At 45.5% G+C, this 16,192-nt stretch overlaps 1 protein-coding gene across 1 annotated transcript; it reads right to left on the bottom strand.

Moving 5' to 3' along the window:
- Positions 1–2,086: 2,086 nt before the first annotated feature.
- On the bottom strand, positions 2,087–11,482 carry b3gat3 (beta-1,3-glucuronyltransferase 3 (glucuronosyltransferase I)). The gene is made up of 7 exons (XM_014156691.3): positions 11,286–11,482; positions 10,800–10,906; positions 10,051–10,231; positions 9,749–9,932; positions 9,352–9,513; positions 7,228–7,518; positions 2,087–7,034 (listed from the first exon to the last, which is right to left on the bottom strand). Exons 2-7 carry the CDS (start codon positions 10,891–10,893, stop codon positions 6,936–6,938), a joined length of 1,011 nt encoding a protein of 336 aa, XP_014012166.1. The 5' UTR covers positions 10,894–10,906; positions 11,286–11,482; the 3' UTR covers positions 2,087–6,935.
- Between the last annotated feature and the right edge of the window lie 4,710 nt (positions 11,483–16,192).

Here is a 16,192-nt window from a genome sequence, read left to right as displayed (position 1 = left end):
TAGGTTTTACCTCCAACCCTGTTCCTGGAGAGATACCTTCCTGTAGGTTTTAACTCCACCCTGTTCCTGGAGAGCTACCATCCTGTAGGTTTTAACTCCACCCTGTTCCTGGAGAGCCAGCCTCCTGTAGGTTTTACCTCCAATCCTGTTCCTGGAGAGATACCCTCCTGTAGGTTTTACCTCCAATCCTGTTCCTGGAGAGCTACCATCCTGTAGGTTTTAACTCCACCCTGTTCCTGGAGAGCTACCATCCTGTAGGTTTTACCTCCAATCCTGTTCCTGGAGAGATACCCTCCTGTAGGTTTTACCTCCAATCCTGTTCCTGGAGAGCTACCATCCTGTAGGTTTTAACTCCACCCTGTTCCTGGAGAGCTACCATCCTGTAGGTTTTACCTCCAATCCTGTTCCTGGAGAGCTACCATCCTGTAGGTTTTAACTCCACCCTGTTCCTGGAGAGCTACCATCCTGTAGGTTTTACCTCCAACCCTGTTCCTGGAGAGATACCTTCCTGTAGGTTTTAACTTCTACCCTGTTCCTGGAGAGATACCTTCCTGTAGGTTTTAACTCCAACCCTGTTCCTGGAGAGATACCTTCCTGTAGGTTTTAACTCCAACCCTGTTCCTGGAGAGATACCATCCTGTAGGTTTTACCTCCAACCCTGTTCCTGGAGAGCTACCATCCTGTAGGTTTTAACTCCACCCTGTTCCTGGAGAGCTACCATCCTGTAGGTTTTAACTCCAACCCTGTTCCTGGAGAGAGACCCTCCTGTAGGTTTTACCTCCAATCCTGTTCCTGGAGAGCTACCATCCTGTAGGTTTTACCTCCAACCCTGTTCCTGGAGAGCTACCATCCTGTAGGTTTTAACTCCACCCTGTTCCTGGAGAGCTACCATCCTGTAGGTTTTAACTCCAACCCTGTTCCTGGAGAGAGACCCTCCTGTAGGTTTTACCTCCAATCCTGTTCCTGGAGAGCTACCCTCCTGTAGGTTTTACCTCCAACCCTAATCTAGCTCACCTGATTCTAATAATTAGCTGGTTGATAAACTGAATCAGGTTAGTTACAACTGGGGTTGGAGAGAAAACCTACAGGAGGGTAGCTCTCCAGGAACAGGGTTGGAGTTAAAACCTACAGGAGGGTAGCTCTCCAGGAACAGGGTTGGAGTTAAAACCTACAGGAAGGTAGCTCTCCAGGAACAGGGTTGGAGAGCCCTGCCTTCGGAGATAAAGCAGGTCGCGGTTATCATTTTACCTGTCACAGTTTACCCTGTTATTGTAATGGTGAGAGGTTAGCATGTCTTGGGGGTATGATGTTTGTGCGTCTAACTTTCTCACTCATCACTACTCACTAAAATACCCTCAGATTAAAACTGACGGTCTACACTTTAACCTCAGTCATTGTATCGTTTCAAATGATAGTAAATAGGGGGCCATCATTTGGGACTCAATGAACAGGGTTTACCATCATGGTCATACAGACTGTGTGCCTACTGGGTGTTAAAGATAGGTCCTTACTATGCAAAAGACAGAGAGGAAGAGAGACAAGCAGGGTAAAGAAGGCAGTCAGAGACAAAAAAGAAAGAGGCGAGTGACACACAGACGAAGAAAGTTGCCCTCCAGCAGACAGCTCGCCGACGCCACCGCACAGCGACGGCTCGCCACCGCCACAGCGACGGCTCGCCACCGCCACGGCTCGCCACCGCCACAGCGACGGCTCGCCACCGCCACGGCTCGCCACCGCCACAGCGACGGCTCGCCACCGCCACAGCGACGGCTCGCCACCGCCACAGCGACGGCTCGCCACCGCCACGGCTCGCCACCGCCACGGCTCGCCACCGCCACGGCTCGCCACCGCGACAGCTCGCCACCGCGACGGCTCGCCACCACCACAGCGACGGCTCATCATTGGCACTACTTAGTCTTTATTCTCTACAATGGGAGTCACACAGAGAACAGGTGGGTTAGTGGTCTTTCACAGTCGCTGACACTAGCCTAATAAAACGCCTCCGTTCAGTGAACCTGAACAAAAAGCCAGACACATGCGGTCATTACCTGAACTTCCTCTGAAGAAGACAAAACGGCACAAAGAATTTCACAAACAACAAAATGTTTATTTTCATGATTAAATAAATGATGTATTTATTTTCAAGGCAGGGACAACGGCCACATAATACTGAGAATGTTTCCCAAATGACAACCTATATATTGTATATAGTGCACTACTTTGGAGAGCCCTATAGACCATGGTCAAAAGTAGTGCACTATAAAAGGGAATAGGATGCCATTTGGTACACACTTAACGTTCTTACAGACAGATTCAACAGGCACCACAATACACTCAACCACTTAGTATCATTATCTACTGCCAAGTACTCTACTATTACACACGGTGGCTAAACTACAGTTTTCCAGAAAATCCTGGTTAGAAGATTCCAGATTTCATGCTTGTTCCCGACTCATGCTCGGTTATCTTTCAACTGGGACTTCTAGAAAACCTGGGGACTTGGAGAAAGTTCCCAGAATTCTGCTACCCAAGTACTCACACACACACACACACACACACACACACCACTCAGTATACATACAGTACCAGTCAAAAGTTTGGACACACCTACTCATTCAAGTGTTTTTCTTTATTTTTACTATTTTCTACATTGTAGAATACTAGTGAAGACATCAACACTATGAAATAATACATATGGAATCATGTAGTAACCAAAAAAAGTGCTAAACAAATCAAAATATTATATTTACACTGCTCAAAAAAAATAGAGGGAACACTTAAACAACACATCCTAGATCTGAATGAAATAAATAATCTTATTAAATACTTTTTTCTTTACATAGTCGAATGTGCTGACAACAAATTCACACAAAAATAATCAATGGAAATCCAATTTATCAACCCATGGAGGTCTGGATTTGGAGTCACACTCAATATTAAAGTGGAAAACCACACTACAGGCTGATCCAACTTTGATGTAATGTCCTTAAAACAAGTCAAAATGAGGCTCAGTAGTGTGTGTGGCCTCCACGTGCCTGTATGACCTCCCTACAACGCCTGGGCATGCTCCTGATGAGGTGGCGGATGGTCTCCTGAGGGATCTCCTCCCAGACCTGGTCTAAAGCATCCGCCAACTCCTGGACAGTCTGTGGTGCAACGTGGCGTTGGTGGATGGAGCGAGACATGATGTCCCAGATGTGCTCAATTGGATTCAGGTCTGGGGAACGGGCGGGCCAGTCCATAGCATCAATGCCTTCCTCTTGCAGGAACTGCTGACACACTCCAGCCACATGAGGTCTAGCATTGTCTTGCATTAGGAGGAACCCAGGGCCAACCGCACCAGCATATGGTCTCACAAGGGGTCTGAGGATCTCATCTCGGTACCTAATGGCAGTCAGGCTACCTCTGGCGAGCACATGGAGGGCTGTGCGGCCCCCCAAAGAAATGCCACCCCACACCATGACTGACCCACCGCTGGAGGATGTTGCAGGCAGCAGAACGTTCTCTACGGCGTCTCCAGACTCTGTCACGTCTGTCACGTGCTCAGTGTGAACCTGCTTTCATCTGTAAAGAGCACAGGGCGTCAGTGGCGAATTTGCCAATCTTGGTGTTCTCTGGCAAATGCCAAACGTCCTGCACGGTGTTGGGCTGTAAGCACAACCCCCACCTGTGGACGTCGGGCCCTCATACCACCCTCATGGAGTCTGTTTCTGACCGTTTCAGCAGACACATGCACATTTGTGGCCTGCTGGAGGTCATTTTGCAGGGCTCTGGCAGTGCTCCTCCTTGCACAAAGGCGGAGGTAGCGGTCCTGCTGCTGGGTTGTTGCCTTCCTACGGCCTCCTCCACGTCTCCTGATGTACTGGCCTGTCTCCTGGTAGCGCCTCCATGCTCTGGACACTACGCTGACAGACACAGCAAACCTTCTTGCCACAGCTCGCATTGATGTGCCATCCTGGATGAGCTGCACTACCTGAGCCACTTGTGTGGGTTGTAGACTCCGTCTCATGCTACCACTAGAGTGAAAGCACAGCCAGCATTCAAAAGTGACCAAAACATCAGCCAGGAAGCATAGGAATTGAGAAGTGGTCTGTGGTCACCACCTGCTGAACCACTCCTTTATTGGGGGTGTCTTGCTAATTGCCTATAATTTCCACCTGTTGTCTATTCCATTTGCACAACAGCATGTGGAATTTATTGTCAATCAGTGTTGCTTCCTAAGTGGACAGTTTGATTTCACAGAAGTGTGATTGACTTGGAGTTACATTGTGCTGTTTAAGTGTTCCCTTTATTTTTTTGAGCAGTATATATATATATTTGAGATTCTTCAAAGTAGGCACCCTTTGCCTTGATGACAGCTTTGCACAGTCTTGGAATTCTCTCAACCAGTTTCACCTGGAATGGTTTTCCAACAGTCTTGAAGGAGTTCTCACATATGCTGCTTTTCCTTCACTCTGCAGTCCATCCAACTCATCCCAAACCATCTCAATTGGGTTGAAGTCGGGTGATTGTGGAGATCAGGTCATCTGATGCAGCGCTCCATCACTCTCCTTCTTGGTAAAATAGCCCTTATACAGCCTGGAGGTGTGTTGGGTCATTGTCCTGTTGAAAAACAAATGATAGTCCCACTAAGCGCAAACCAGATGCGATGGCATATCGCTGCAGAATGCTGTGGTAGCCATGCTGGTTAAGTGTGCCTTGAATTCTAAATAAATCACTGACCGTGTCACCAGAAAAAGCACCCCGACACCTTAACACATCCTCCTCCAAGCTTCATGGTGGGAACCACACATGCAGAGATCCATTCACCTATTCTGCGTCTCACAAAGACATGGCGGTTGGAATCAAAAATCTCAAATTTGGACAGATTCCCACTGGTCTAATGTCCATTGCTCGTGTTTCTTATTATTGGTTTCCTTTAGTTGTGGTTTCTTTGCAGCAATTTGACCATGGAGGCCTGATTCACACCTCCTTTGAACTCTGTGAAGAATTTATTTGGGCTGCGTGAATCAGGCTGGTAACTCTAAAGGAAGTTATCCTCTGCAGCAGAGGTAACCCTGGGTCTTCCTTTCCTGTGGTGGTCCTCATGAGAGCCAGTTTCATCATAGCGCTTGATGGTTTTTGCGACTGCACTTCAAAAAACATCGCTTATTTGAGCTGTTCTTGCCATAATATGGACTTGGTTTTTACCAAATAGGGCTATCTTCTGTATACCACCCCTACCTTGTCACAACACAACTGATTGGCTCAAACACTTTAAGGAAAGAAATTCCACAGATTAACTTTCAACAAGACACACCTGTTAATTGAAATTAATTCCAGGTGACTACCTCATGAAGCTGGTTGAGAGAATGCCAAGAGTGTGCAAAGCTGTCATCAAGGCAAAGGGTGGCTACTTTGAAGAATCTAAAATATATTTAGAATTATTTAACACTTTTTTTGCTTACTACAGGATTCCATTTGTGTTCTTTTGATGTCTTTACTATTATTCTACAATGTAGAAAAGGAACTTTTTTTTTCATTTTTTTTTTTTAACCCTTGAATGAGTAGGTGTGTCCAAACTTTTAACTGGAACTACATACACAAACACAGTCACAGTTACGACAAATTTAAATAGGTTGACTGGTCTTAAAAACAGCCTTCAGATAATATCTTACATTATGTACATTGTGTCTGCATCCTAAATGCCACCCTATTCCGTAAACACATATAGAGGATAGTGTACCACTAAGAATATCTTGTTAGTTCCATATACAGCATCAGCATAGTACAGCTAGCTGGAACAGGGTTTCCCAACCCCCCCTCCCCTGGGTGCACCTTTTGGTTTTTGCCCTAACATCTACACAGCTGATTCAAATAACCAAAGCTTAGTGATGAGTTGGTTATTTAAAAATCAGCTAGGGCAAAATCCTAAACGTGGGGGGGGGGGTTTGGGAAAGCCTTACAGCTCGAGAGATCGGTCCCCTGCGGGACGGTTGAGCTAACGTAGGCTAATGTGATTAGCATGAGGTTGTATGTAACAAGAACATTTCCCAGGACATAGACATATCTGATATGGGCAGAAAGTTTAAATTCTTGTTAATCTTAACTGCACTGTCCAATTTACAGTAGCTATTACAGTGAAATAATACCATGCTATTGTTTTGAGGAGAGTGCACAGTTTTGAACATGAAAAGTTATTAATAAACAAATTAGGCACATTTGGGCAGTCTTGATACAAAATTTTGAACAGAAATGCAAATCAGACTAAAACGTTGCACATACACTGCTGCCATCTAGTGGCCAATACCTAAACTGCACCTGTGCTGGAATAATACATTATGGCCTTTCTCTTGCATTTCAAAGATGATGGTACAAAAAAGAAAAAAAAATGTTGTTTTTATTATCTTTTACCAGATCTAATGTGTTATATTCTCCTACATTCCTTTCACATTTCCACAAACTTCAAAGTGTTTCCTTTCAAATGGTACCAAGAAAATGCATATCCTTTCTTCAGGTTCTGAGCTACAGGCAGTTAGATTTGGGTATGTCATTTTAGGCGAAAATTGAAAAAAAAGGGTCAGATTCTTAAGTTAAGTGAACCCTTACAGCTAGAGAGACCCATAAAGTGAACCCTTACAGCTAAAGAGACCCATTAAATGAACCCTTACAGCTAGAGAGACCCATAAAGTGAACCCTTACAGCTAGAGAGACCCATAAAGTGAACCCTTACAGCTAGAGAGACCCATTAAGTGAACCCTTACAGCTAGAGAGACCCATTAAGTGAACCCTTACAGCTAGAGAGACCCATAAAGTGAACCCTTACAGCTAGAGAGACCCATAGGGCTCTGGACAAAAGTATTGCACTATACAGGGAGCCTTTTTCAGACGCATGGAATGTTTTAAAGCAGATGTAGTGTGTGTGTGTGTGTGTGTAGTTGTATGGTGTCTGGTCCTCACACCTCTACAGCAGTATCAGAACCCAGGCCTTGTTTCTGAAGCGCTTCCTCTCGCTTCATCTTGGGCTTCTCTGTCCGCGTGTGCCACACCAACACCTGTCAATCACACACATACACGTGACTCAAAAACATGCCCCCATACACCATCAACAGCCCCCCCCCTATACACCATCAACAGCCCCCCCCCCCATACACCATGAACAGCCCCCCCCCCCCCATACACCATCACCGGTTCAACACCACTATTCTATTATAGTTTTACCAACCACTCCCCCCCCCCCACACACACCTTAGTACAATTCTCCGCCTTCGGTTCCAGTTCGTCCATGGTAACCAATCCCTGCAGGAAGCTGCTTTCCAGGAACCCCATCGGTGCGTCGCCGTCGAAACATGCGTCCTGATTGGCTATCACCAGCTTGAGCGACACGGCGAAGCCAGCCATGTCCAATGGGAAGGGGCGGCTGGGGCGCCAGCCAGTATGGAAGCGTACAACCTTCCCCGCCTCGACCACAGGTCTCTCATATCTCATCCCTCCCACCAGGCCGACTGGCCACACAGACACACGCTGGGTACCGCGCATCTAGAGAGAGATGTTACAGAGACACGCTGGGTACCACACATCTAGAGAGAGAGATGTTACAGAGACACACTGGGTACCACACATCTAGAGAGATGTTACAGAGACACACTGGGTACCACACATCTAGAGAGATGTTACAGAGACACACTGGGTACCACACATCTAGAGAGAGATGTTACAGAGACACACATCTAGAGAGAGATGTTACAGAGACACACTGGGTACCACACATCTAGAGAGATGTTACAGAGACACACTGGGTACCACACATCTAGAGAGATGTTACAGAGACACACTGGGTACCACACATCTAGAGAGATGTTACAGAGACACGCTGGGTACCACACATCTAGAGAGAGAGATGTTACAGAGACACGCTGGGTACCACACATCTAGAGAGAGAGATGTTACAGAGACACGCTGGGTACCACACATCTAGAGAGAGAGAGTGTTACAGAGACACGCTGGGTACCACACATCTAGAGAGAGAGATGTTACAGAGACACACTGGGTACCACACATCTAGAGAGAGATGTTACAGAGACACACTGGGTACCACACATCTAGAGAGAGATGTTACAGAGACACACTGGGTACCACACATCTAGAGAGAGATGTTACAGAGACACACTGGGTACCACACATCTAGAGAGAGATGTTACAGAGACACACTGGGTACCACACATCTAGAGAGAGATGTTACAGAGACACACTGGGTACCACACATCTAGAGAGAGATGTTACAGAGACACACTGGGTACCACACATCTAGAGAGAGAGATGTTACAGAGACACACTGGGTACCACACATCTAGAGAGAGAGATGTTACAGAGACACACTGGGTACCACACATCTAGAGAGAGAGATGTTACAGAGACACACTGGGTACCACACATCTAGAGAGAGAGATGTTACAGAGACACGCTGGGTACCACACATCTAGAGAGATGTTACAGAGACACGCTGGGTACCACACATCTAGAGAGAGATGTTACAGAGACACACTGGGTACCACACATCTAGAGAGATGTTACAGAGACACACTGGGTACCACACATCTAGAGAGAGATGTTACAGACACACTGGGTACCACACATCTAGAGAGAGAGATGTTACAGAGACACACTGGGTACCACACATCTAGAGAGATGTTACAGTCCAGTTTTAAACTAGTCAACAAGAATGAGCCACACCAGTGGGTGATATAACACTTAGATATAGCTCTTAATTTTGTGGTTCATGGCATCCCGAGTGGCCACTAGAAATCCTGGTTCGAGTCCAGGCTCTGTCGCAGCCGGCCGCGACCAGGAGACCCATGGGGCGGTGCACAATTGTCCCAGCATCATCCGGGTTAAGGGAGGGTTAGGCCGGCAGGGATGTTCTCGTCCCATTGTGACTCGTGTGGCGGGCCGGGCGCCGTGCACGCTGACACGGTCGCCAGGTGTACGGTGTTTCCTCCGACACATTGGTGCAGCTGGCTTCCGGGTTAAGTGGGCATTGTGTCAAGAAGCAGTGCGGCTTGGTTGGGTTGTGTTTCGGAGGACGCACGGCTCTCGACCTTCGCCTCTCTCCCGTATGGGAGTTGCAGCGATGAGACAAGACAGTAACTACCAATTGGATACCACGAAATTGGGGAGAAAAAGGGGGTACATTTTTTTTATATATATAATTTTGTGGTTCATTTTGAAAGCTAAACTTTAATATGTCTTGTTGGTTGTCAAGTTTATTTCTTGAAAAGTGGAAGTTAAATCAGAATATTTAGGACAACTAGCTGGCACAGCCCCCAGGGTTGAAGAGCTAGAAGATGCCAGATCAGTGTGTCTGTCTCCTACCTCCTCAAAGAGCTTTAGGCTGTATGTGTTGTCGTCATCAGCGAAGTAGACCACCCCCAGCTGTGTGTCTGCTCCAGGCTGCCCCCTCCTGTCCTCTCTCAGCCACCGCAGCCCCTCGTTCCTCTGCTCCGCCCCGCGGGGCTTCAACCAGCTAGGGTCACCCTGGGGGAATAACCAATCAATAAATCAAATGATAAATCCATCAATCAATATAGTAATTTTATTAATTCTTTGTTTTAATTTAAATGTAGACCCTGTAGGAGTTTGTAAGTGAGTAAATAAGGATGTGCATCAGATTTCTTTATATTATGCAGTTAGCTATCTAGGCATTGTGAGGTCTGGCAGATGACTGACATGCAAATTAGTGAGCCTGGTCAGCGACTGGATCTGAACCCACCTCCTGTAGTTTGCGGTCGCGTGGCGTGGGGGTGTGGAGGTGTGTGTAGGCCAGGCCGCTGGAGGCCAGGAACCCAGAGACCAGAGGGGTTTTATGGGGAGAGTCTTCCACCAGGATCCAGTGGAGCTGAGGGACATGGAGGAACGTCTGGGCAAGCCGGGTTAACTCTGCTTTCTGGACAAACCTAGAGAAAGGGATGGACAGAATGTTAGAGATGGTGCGAGGAAAGGAACGAGAGAGTGAAGAGACAACAGGTGGTAAAGAAAGTGTGTGGGTCTCTCTCTCTCTGTCCACCTTCCTACCTGGTGTAGGTTGGTGTGATGACGTAGATGGTGGGTTGGGACGGTTTCACTGCTAGTTTCTGGGGGGGTTTGGTGGGCTCAGCCTTCCTCATCTGCTCCTGCAGCCGATGCAGTTCCCCCCGCAGACGAGAGATAGTACGGTCCTTGGGCATGTCATGCTCTGCACAGTCACAGCGCTGGCCTGGGGACAGAAACAGGTTATACAGTCAGTTAAGGTGTCAATTGAAATGCAGCCCAATTCCTGTCTCCCATTCAGTCAATTGAAATGCAGCCCAAATCCTGTCTCCCATTCAGTAAATTTAAATGCAGCTCAATTCCTGTCTTCCATTCAGTAAATGTAAATGCAGCTCAATTCCTGTCTCTCATTCAGTCAATTTAAATGCAGCCCAATTCCTGTCTTCCATTCAGTAAATGTAAATGCAGCCCAATTCCTGTCTCCTATTCAGTGCACTACATCTCACGAAAGTAAAGTCTAGTTAGGACCAAAGCCATATATTTATACATCTTATTTGTAAAGGTATGGCTCTGGTTAGGACTATGTTCACCAAACAACGATTGTCTCAATAACGATTTGTGATACATTCCTTTGAGACTACTAATCTATGAGGACTTCATAGGACTGTCAGTGATAACAAAGGAGAAGAGACAGAGAGGAGACAGGGGAAAGGAACCAAGAGAGATGCGGACAGGATACAAGTAAAGGTGACGAGAAAAGAGAAGACAAGGAAAGGAGAGATAGACAGTCTTACCAAGCTGCATGAGAGCGTAGATGAGGCCCATGAGTGAGACCATGAAGTAGAGTACAAACACAGTCTTCAGTTTTAACTTCATCCTAGTAGCCATGGCAACCCGCCGGCTACACACACACACACACACACACACACACACACACACACACACACAACATTGGACAGAAAACCAATTGGTCAGAAGAAATACACAAGCCAACCACTAGACACGCAAACCAATTACTAGTTTGTTTCTGCTTAGCCAATTGCTTTGTTGTCATGAGTAAACTGGCCACTGACACATGATACGGCGAAATAAGCCAAAGGTAGCTATGATGTCTCGCTGTGTTATTAGCTAGCTAACGTTACATTATCGGTTAGCTAGCTAGCTACTATCTATGTATTCTTGTTTGCTGGAGAGCCAGGGAGATATTGCTAGCTAGCTACCTAGTCCGTTAGCCAGGTTTAGAGGTTAGCCACCGTCGTTAGCCATCTATGGACACTTACCGGGAATAACGTCGTTACTAGTATTAGGTCTTGTGAGGCACCAATTTCTTCATTTATGACTTTTTGGGGAAGGCATTAGTTATAAATGCACCCCAATTAGATGGGCGATAAATCATCCATTCAGTTAGCTAGCTACGTATGAAATATTTGATGGATACCAACAACTTCCGGCTTGAGGGTACGGCACACAAAGAATCCCCCGGTATAAAGTAGGCATGAAGAAAGTTTCCGGCTCAACTACATTTCTCAGAACGCGGCAAGAAATTCGAATGAATCCATACAGCTAAAGAGCCTCCATCCTACTAAACTACACTGTAGCAGTTACAGATCCATACAGCTATAGAGCCTCCATCCTACTAAACTAAACTGTGGTAGTTACAGATCCATACAGCCTCCATCCTACTAAACTACACTGTAGCAGTTACAGATCCATACAGCTATAGGAGCCTCCATCCTACTAAACTACACTGTAGCAGTTACAGATCCATACAGCTATAGGAGCCTCCATCCTACTAAACGACACTGTAGCAGTTACAGATCCATACAGCTATGGAGCCTCCATCCTACTAAACTACACTGTAGCAGTTACAGATCCATACAGCTATAGGAGCCTCCATCCTACTAAACGACACTGTAGCAGTTACAGATCCATACAGCTATGGAGCCTCCATCCTACTAAACTAAACTGTGGTAGTTATAGATCCATACAGCTATAGAGCCTCCATCCTACTAAACTAATCTGTGGTAGTTACAGATCCATACAGCTATAGGAGCCTCCATCCTACTAAACTGTAGCAGTAACAGATCCATACAGCTATAGGAGCCTCCATCCTACTAAACTACACTGTAGCAGTTACAGATCCATACAGCCATACAGCCTCCATCCTACTAAACTACACTGTAGCAGTTACAGATCCATACAGCTATAGGAGCCTCCATCCTACTAAACTACACTGTAGCAGTTACAGATCCATACAGCTATAGGAGCCTCCATCCTACTAAACTACACTAGCAGTTACAGATCCATACAGCTATAGAGCCTCCATCCAACTAAACTACACTGTAGCAGTTACAGATCCATACAGCTATAGGAGCCTCCATCCTACTAAACTACACTGTAGCAGTTACAGATCCATACAGCTATAGAGCCTCCATCCAACTAAACTACACTGTAGCAGTTACAGATCCATACAGCTATAGAGCCTCCATCCTACTAAACTACACTTCCACTAACAAGGGGCTGGTCCGAATCAAGGTGTCATAAAAAAAATGCAGCCCCCCCCCCCCCCCCACATAAAACATATTTTTCACATGACCCTCCCCTTGTACTGTAAAATACATGGAACACCCTCCCCCACTCTGATAATTAATTCAAAACAATGTGCATGACCTCAAATAACAGTAGCTTCCCTGTGATCATGGGCTCCTGAGTGGCGCAGCGGTCTAAGGCACTGCATCTCAGTGCTGGAGGCGTCACTACAGACCTGGTTTGATTCCAGGCTGTATCACAACCGGCCATGCTTGGGAGTCTCATAGGGTGGCGCACAATTAGGACAGCGTTGTCCGGTTTAGAGCTTGGCCGGGGTAGGCTGTCGTTGTAAACAAGAATTTGTTCTTAACAGACTTGCCAAGTTACATTTTATAAATGTGGATATCAACGTAGCCCATAGATGACTAATGACGTTGGCTAACTAGCATGCTTTTGTGGCACAGTCGATGCCACGCAGGGCTATGGGCCAGAAGGTTGAGGGTTTCCCTTCCTGTTTCATTACTTCACCATCAGAGCCGCCTGCAGACAATGATCAGCTATGGGGAAATCAGATTTTCAACATTTTGATGCCACATTTATAATTATATGAAATATATGCAACAAATTTTCCACCAACAGGTTTCTGTGCCAATGCACCACAAAACCAATTAACAAAACATATCGACTTTGGGCACTTCAATATCATGGTTTGCATTTTTCAACACCACAATAAATAAGGCTATGTCAATCGTGACAAACTGAAAACCCATCCCTCCCTATTTTAGGCTTACCCAGTATAGAAGGCTTGGCTTGACAATCTCCGAATGTCATGAAACGTTTTTGTTGTTTTGTAACAGCTCTCTTTCCATTCATCAAATGGCCGCTGCACAAGTTTAGATTTATTGATTTTATTTATCAGTAAAAAAATAATATATATACACAAATAATTTTAAGAGTGACAGGGATTGCACAGTAAAGTCAATGGCTTATTTCCATTGTGGTCCCTACATTTGCTGCAGCATATGCTACAGTAATATAAGGACTAAATGCACATCTAATTGACTAAATGCACGTCTAATTGACATATCTCCATCTGGCTTTCAGGGGGTAACCTTATTTTTTACCTGTAAAGATTATTTGTTATTTATTTCAGCTGTAGAGTTTTAAGGAGAGAGGCCAGCAGAGCACATTTTGCATATTGTGCAAGAGACAGAGGCTATAAAATCAAAGCTCATTATTATTGTTTATATATGTAATTTTTATTATTGAATATTAAAACATACATTCTACCTGCTGTGAAGTCGCTCAACATTTACATTATATTCAGTCAACTAGCAGACTCCCATCCAGAGACCCACAGACTCCCATCTAGAGGCCCACAGACTCCCATCCTGAGACCCACAGACTCCCATCCTGAGACCCACAGACTCCCATCCAGAGAGACCCACAGACTCTCATCCAGAGAGACCCACAGACTCCCATCCAGAGAGGCCCACAGACTCTCATCCAGAGAGGCCCACAGACTCCCATCTAGAGAGGCCCACAGACTCCCATCCAGAGACCCACAGACTCCCATCCAGAGGCCCACAGACTCCCATCTAGAGGCCCACAGACTCCCATCTAGAGAGGCCCACAGACTCCCATCTAGAGAGACCCACAGACTCCCATCTAGAGAGACCCACAGACTCTCATCTAGAGAGACCCACAGACTCCCATCCAGAGAGACCCACAGACTCTCATCTAGAAAGACCCACAGGAGCAACCAGGGTCAAGTGCCCCGCCCAAGGGCACGTCGACAAATCGGGACCCGAACCAGCGACCCATCGGCCACCGGCCCAAGCTCCAAATCGCCAGGCCACCAACCATCCAAGACCCCCCCCCCCCCCCCCCCATAGTCCCCGGGAAAAAATCTCCCCCTCCATTCCCCACCCCCAAGATGCACCTGAACTCAACTTCGAGTCTCATAGCAAAGTGTCTGAATACTTATGTAAATAAGGTATTTCTGTTTTTTTAAAATCCATTTTCACAAATTTCTAACAACCTGTTTTCACTTTCTCATTATGAGGTATTGTGTGTAGAATTGCCGAGGAATTTTTGCTACTTAATCCATTTGAGAATAAGGCTATAATGTAACAAAATGTGGAAAAAGTCAAGGGGTCTGAATACTTTCCTGTTAATTGAAATGCATTCCAGGTGACTACCTCATTAAGCTGGTTGAGAGAATGCCAAGATACACACTACTGTTCAAAAGTTTGGGGTCACTTAGAAATGTTATTGTTTTCCATGAAAACATACATGAAATTAGTTGCAAAATGAATAGGAAATATAGTCAAGATGTTGACAAGGTTATAAATAATGATTTTTAATTTAAATAATAATTGTGTCCTTCAAACTTTGCTTTCGTCAAAGTATCCTCCATTTGCAGCAATTACAGCCTTGCAGACCTTTGGCATTCTAGTTGTCAATTTGTTGAGGTAATCTGAAGAGATATCACCCATGCTTCCTGAATCACCTCCCACAAGTTGAATTGGCTTGATGGGCACTTCTTATGTACCATACAGTCAAGCTGCTCCCACAACAGCTCAATAGGGTTGAGATCCGGTGACTGTGCTGGCCACTCCATTATAGACAGAATACGAGCTGACTGCTTCTTCCCTAAATAGTTATTGCATAGTTTGGAGCTGTGCTTTGGGTCACCTTCCTGTTGTAGGAGGAAATTGGCTCCAATTAAGCGCCGTCCACAGGGTATGGCATGGCGTTGCAAAATGGAGTGATAGCCTTCCTTCTTCAAGATCCCTTTTACCCTGTACAAATCTCCCACTTTACCACCACCAAAGCACCCCCAGACCATCACATTGCCTCCACCATGTTTAAAACCTCTTAAGGATCGGTCCATTTTTTTCAATTTTCACCTAAAATGTAAAAAACCGCTCCTTAGCTCTTGGAGTCCCAGGAAAATCTAGACTAGAATAGCTTGCTGGAAGAATGTCTTTTTAGCAATTCTTATACTAATAGACTATTGGAAGAAGGATGAAAAGCTCTTGTTTGCTGAATGTTAAATAGCCTACAGCAGCCAATAGAATTCACGGCACCGGCCGGGGAGTTTAAAAGAAAAGAGAACGCGGGATTGGCATTAGGCTGTGGGCATTCAGTTGTACAATTGACTGGGTATCCCCCTTTCCCTTTCCTTCCCTTCCCTATAGCAGTTATTTATTCAGACCCGTAACGGTTTGATCTTCATCAAAAGAAAGCCACCTTATTCAAGCATGTCATTACAACGATGAAGATCAGGACGAGACATTTCATTTAGCTGTTGAACGCAAGGAAGGAATGAAGCAACAATAGAGAAAGGAGGTAGGCTAATATGTACGTCGCACAACATTAGGGGAAATATTATGAAAGTTATGCATGTGTCAGCCTACTAATCATTAAAATGTTAAATAGGGCCAATTATATTAAAAAATTCAAATAAAATGTTCTAGTCTGTAATTGTAACTTTGTACGCCACATGTCCTGCACCTGCATCACATGTTCTCTCCCAGCTTCATAGTTTGAAAGAGGTGAGTAATTACAGTCTATATAGTATAATACCATACAGCAATACAGTCCACACTCAAAAAGATTCGCTTGCTGGAGCGTGTTTCATTTATTTATCCAA

Source organism: Salmo salar, chromosome 18 (genome assembly GCF_965601325.2).
Source record: "Salmo salar chromosome 18, fSalSal1, whole genome shotgun sequence".
Taxonomy (NCBI): Eukaryota; Metazoa; Chordata; class Actinopteri; order Salmoniformes; family Salmonidae; genus Salmo; species Salmo salar.
The sequence above is the reverse complement of the archived record's forward strand: the minus strand, read 5'-3'. Positions and strand labels throughout refer to the sequence as shown.

Coding starts and splice junctions, on each gene's coding strand:
- b3gat3 (XM_014156691.3), bottom strand. CDS start 10,893: ATGGCTACTAGGATGAAGTTAAAACTGAAGACTGTGTTTGTACTCTAC. Junction 9,933..10,050: donor ATCACACCAACCTACACCAG/GTAGGAAGGTGG, acceptor CCCTTTCTCTAG/GTTTGTCCAGAAAGCAGAGT. Junction 9,514..9,748: donor GCGACCGCAAACTACAGGAG/GTGGGTTCAGAT, acceptor TTATTCCCCCAG/GGTGACCCTAGCTGGTTGAA.